The sequence below is a fragment of the Cryptomeria japonica genome, chromosome 7 (genome assembly GCF_030272615.1).
Source record: "Cryptomeria japonica chromosome 7, Sugi_1.0, whole genome shotgun sequence".
In the NCBI taxonomy this organism is placed as follows: domain Eukaryota; kingdom Viridiplantae; phylum Streptophyta; class Pinopsida; order Cupressales; family Cupressaceae; genus Cryptomeria; species Cryptomeria japonica.
The window spans coordinates 768,149,195-768,154,357 of record NC_081411.1 but is presented as its reverse complement, the minus strand read 5'-3'; the positions used below and the strand labels follow the sequence as shown (position 1 = coordinate 768,154,357).

The 5,163-nt window shown below is 30.8% G+C and overlaps 1 protein-coding gene across 1 annotated transcript; it reads left to right on the top strand.

The window, feature by feature from the left end:
* Positions 1 to 338: 338 nt before the first annotated feature.
* Positions 339 to 728, top strand: LOC131059962 (calmodulin-like protein 7). Its single transcript, XM_059208973.1, has one exon. It carries the CDS (start codon positions 339 to 341, stop codon positions 726 to 728), a length of 390 nt encoding a protein of 129 aa, XP_059064956.1.
* Positions 729 to 5,163: the final 4,435 nt, after the last annotated feature.

The following is a 5,163-nucleotide window of genomic DNA, read 5'->3' as shown; positions in this document are numbered from 1 at the left end:
AGTCCTAAGAAAAGCACTAACACTCAAATCAGTTTTTACTACTGGCGTACAGGACAATGAGCATAGTGACGTAGATAGGAAATATCATGACATTGGTGATGATGAAAAACCCAAGCATCCCATTGCAGGGAGTAAGAAATTATTGAGAGAAGAAAGTGGTAATAGTAGTAGTCCATGTTTTGAGTCAAGTAATTCCAGTTCAGCAAAAGTCTTCATGGAAGATACAGAAGAGGAGGATGAGTGTCTTGCAAGTATGTTTAGAGAATTGGATAAAGATGGTGATGGAAAACTTAGTTCAGATGAGATAGTGAGGGTTTTTGGAGAGACTAAGTCTTGAAATGCCCAAAGAGGAGGTGGAATTAGCTGTGAGATCAGTGTCTGCATGTGGTGATGACTTTCTCACTGCCATGGAGTTTGGTGAGTTTTATAGAATTGTATTTTCAAATGAGGAAGAAGTTGATATTGTGAAGGATGAGGAGAAGGCAATCTGTGAGGCATTTAATGTTTTTGATCAAAATGGAGATGGGTTTATCAGTGCAATGGAGTTGGCTGATGTTCTCTCCAGATTAGGATTTGTGGAGGGGAAGGATGTGAGTTGCTGTGAGAGCATGATTGAAAGTGTGGATTATAATGGAGATGGGTTTGTGGATATTCATGAGTTCAGGCATTTAATCACCAGAACTTCTTCTGCTTCGCATCCCTGTCTTCAATGTGTTGCTGCAGTCTGATGGCACAAAATATTTTATGGCTAGAATAAATATTGTAATAATTGTCTCCAGTTTGCAGTCTGATGGCACAATATATTTTATGGCTACCATAAATATTGTATTTGTCTCCAGTTTGTTAATTTTATGGCTGCTATAGTTCTCAGTTGTCTGTAGTTCACTGCAAATGATACTGTTATAGAAATATTCACTGCAGTGCTGATAGAAATTCAATTGTCCATGGTATGTAAGAGACAATTCTGTAATTGTCAGCAATCGAGCAACTCTGTGTCTTTCGAGTTTTGAATATATCGCTTTCTGTTTTTGTTCTCCCAGTAGAGGCGTTACTTAAAATTTGAAAGTGTTCTTCAAATAATAGAAATAACCACTTGGTTTGATTTTCTTAAAATAGCAACATGCTAATAATATATGTAATCACTATATTTAGAAGTATTATAGAAACTTATCTATGTTTTATTTTCTGTTTTTTGAAAAGAAATTATTAGTATATTTTAACATATTCATGTTGTTTATGAAATAGCTGAATTTAGTATAAACATAAAATTTTAGCTTAATAATATAAAGAATGTCAAAAATCAATTTCATATTTGATCTAGTGTTCTTAATCTTCAAATAATCAAGAGACAAATGCAAATATTAGTAGACTATCATTCTTCTTATATAAAGATCTGAAAATCACCTACAAGTGTTAGATTAGATATTTACATATCAAAATATATAGTGAAACAATATGAGTTTCAATAGATAATCTTTTATATATGAATTAAAATATTTATAACATAATATTTAATATATTATGTGAAAACTTTACAATAAAAATTATTTGTATTGGTAAATGATTTTCACATTTTAAAAATAAAAGATTTGTTATCTTTATTTTATATTATTATGACTGTAGAATCAAAGCTCCCTCTCAATAGCTATCTAGTGCATATACAAGATCCCACATTTGTTGGAGGCCATCTTTATCATATCAATCAAGTCCAGTAATAGGGAAAAAAAATTGAGACCATTAAAAAAAAGTGAAAAATGTTTATAAACTTAAATCCCTCTCCTACTTTCTGAAACAAAATGACATCGATATGTTAGAAACCCTAACAAAATTAATATATTAGATCTTAAAAGAAAACAAAATTTAAACGTCCATATCGTTCACTAATTATGCAGTATTTTTTTCCAACTCTGTAAGCCTTAATGTTTAGTACGAACAGTAAATCAATTTTCATTCTATTAATAAAAATATGGTTGATCTATCTATTTTTACTTTTGATCGTACAAAGAGTGAATTGATTTTTGATCTTCATACACCATGAAGATTAAATAGAATAGATCTCCCATGATTATTCATTTGAAGTTTATATATATGTAGATTATATAATCTTCTTGTATCATATACTTTTTAATTTTTTTATTATGTTTAATAATTAAAATATTTGTATATAATTATAATTTAAGATATTTAGATAATATCAAACTATATTAAGAAATGAGGGGTGAAAATTCAATTGATAGTTTTCAAAAAGAGATAGACATTGACCATAATTTTCAATAATTTATTTAATTGATTTTCATTTGGTCAATCTAAGATATGACTATACATTTTGTATTTTTGTATAGAATTGAACATATGCACCTACCCTTGCTTGCACCTAACTCCATACTTATTACTTAGCCCTATATTTATGTATATGCAACACAATCTAATTGGCTTATCTATCCGATTTTCTCTTTTCTCCAATCCTTATTAATAATCCAATCTTACCAAACACAAATTTAATCTAGCTAATAAAATCAGTTATGTTTGCATGTATAAGGTTGTCCTCACAACTTCAATCTTGATCCTTTTAATTGCACAATCAAACCAAATATTTAGTTGACCAACGTCAGTTTACAATTTATTCTTAAGTTAACTTTGCTCAAATCATCACAATTTAATGTTAGGTTTGTAGATAAATAGATATTCATTATGTTCAATTATAATAATATAATTCACTACTTATTATCTTAAAGTAATTACTTGCACAAGTAAAGAACCTAACAACCATTCTAGAATTCGTGTCTATGTTTAAAGATTGTTGCTATCAAAATATTTTTAAATACTTCCAAATTGATCCAAATAAACTTTAAAATGTAAAAATCACTGTTTAGTAGTCTATTTTTTAGAAGTTAGTAGGAGAAAGTAATGTAATCATTAGAATCAATTTTGCATGCAACAATTAGATCCAAAAGCATGAAAATGAGAGAAAATCGTGTTATCATCAAAATGAATTTTGCATACAACAATTAGATTCAAAAGTGTGAAAACGAGAGAAAATTGTGTTATCAAGAAAATGAATTTTGCATATAAAAATTAGATCCAAAAGTGCGAAAACAAAAAAAAAATCACTATCTAGTAGTCTACTTTTAGAAAGTTCATAGAAAATTGTGTTATCATCAGAATTAATTTTACATGCAATAGTTAGATCCAAAAGTGTGAAATCAACTTGACATATAATAAAAAAAGAATAATTTGATTTTATTTTTCTTATTAATTATTATATTCTTAATTTTTAATATTATTTTATATTATATTTAATTATTTTTATTGAAAAAGATGATGTTTACACTCTTTTCGAAGAAAAAACATGAAATATGATACTAATGTAAAATCCAAATCATACATGATTAAATCCAAAACTACTATCTAATAATTTTTTAAATAACATTTCACTTATATTTATTAATTTTATTAATCTATATGTTTTTATATATAATATTTATTATTTAACTCAAAACTCTATATAAACATTAAATTAAAAATTTAGTATTATAAATTTATACCATCTTCTCCATGTCTTTTGAAAATCATTGATTTAATAGATTTAAAATAATTCTATTGCCACATATCAAGTTAGAGACACATATGTGGACTTTTCTTTTAAGAGGTAGATATTGAGGATTATATTATTTATTGTAAAGTGGAAAATTGGATCCAAGTGACTCCCCACCTAGGAGAGAGAAAGGAAGCCACTAGGATGATTTTCACTTGGAAGGACATTACATTCAAAAGAGGGGCTTGAATCTACTAGATCTAAATCCAAGGGAAACAAGAATGTGAGTTCCAAGTGGATTGCAAGGGTTGAAGTGTGATTTATCCTCTTTTGTAAATAAGAAAGTTGATTTGTTGACTATGTAGAAAAAAGAGACGAAATGAGTGAAATGAGGGGATACCAGTTTGGGATCACGTTGTAACTTCAGATCTAAGATATCTAGACTGATACGGATCTGCCCTATGAATTTGAGGAAAAGTTGTCGGGACCATGATGAAAGTGTTCGTGGTCCTCCAAAAAATCTATGAAACAAAAAGGGTTTCTCTGTCTCTGCAAATGAAGCCAAAATTTGCAATTACAGCTGTGCACCTACAACCTACACACATAAAAGAGGGGAAGAAGTGTTGTGGATAGGGGTTTTGCCTTAGTCAAACCTCAGTTGAGGAATCAACCTTGAAAGAAAGTACTTGCAAATGCTTGAATGTAAACAATGGAAATGTATACCTTGTAGATTTGCAATTTGTTGATAATGGTTTCTTTGCTTGTTGAATATAATCACATTTATGTTGTATGAAATGGCGTGTAACATGAAAAAACCCTAACACACACGCATATGCTTGATAATGAATTTTGTAAATGTTTCTCCAATGGATGAATGAAGAAGACACATGAAGAAGAAGACTTGATGAATGCTTGAAGACTTAAATGCTTGAACTTCGCCTATTGTGTATATTTCCTCCTTTGTCTCTTTTGTGTCTCCCCTTCACGTATATGCAAATGAGAGGACCAACTCCCTTTTATACATGCCTCAGAAGATCAATTCACCAAAGGCCAACATCAGGGAAGTTCATGATACCAAAATGTAGATAGGACCAGAGGGACCTATCTTGGGACCACCCTAAGAGGGGGGGACAAGGGCACCATGCCCTTGTCCTACCCTATATTGGGTCCAGACAAGGTCCTAAGGTCATCTTAGGGCTTTAACAAGGAGAGGTTCAAGGTGGAAATGCAGAGAGAAGTCCCAGTTGCGAAGGAAGATGTTGTCACCAAGGTGAGGACTTCAAATGTGGTTCAAATTGCTAGGGTCGCAATTCTATGACACTACATTTAGCCCCTACTTTAGCGGGAGTATGACTTACGTCAATAGTGCCGGTAAAGTAGAAGAAATAGAGATGAAGATGAGAGATAAGGAGCAAGATTACAAAGAGAATAAGACGTTACTAATATTGAGGAACAAAAGCCCCCAATCTTAGGATCTTAACTCACTCAAACATATGCAAGAACACACAAAACAAAGAGGAACAAGACACACACAAAAAAAAAAAGCGCAAAAGACACACAACAAAGAAAAGACACAAGAACACAAACCAACTAGCCGAAGAGACCTCAATACTTAGATGTCTCAACAA

Coding starts and splice junctions, on each gene's coding strand:
- LOC131059962 (XM_059208973.1), top strand. CDS start 339: ATGCCCAAAGAGGAGGTGGAATTAGCTGTGAGATCAGTGTCTGCATGT.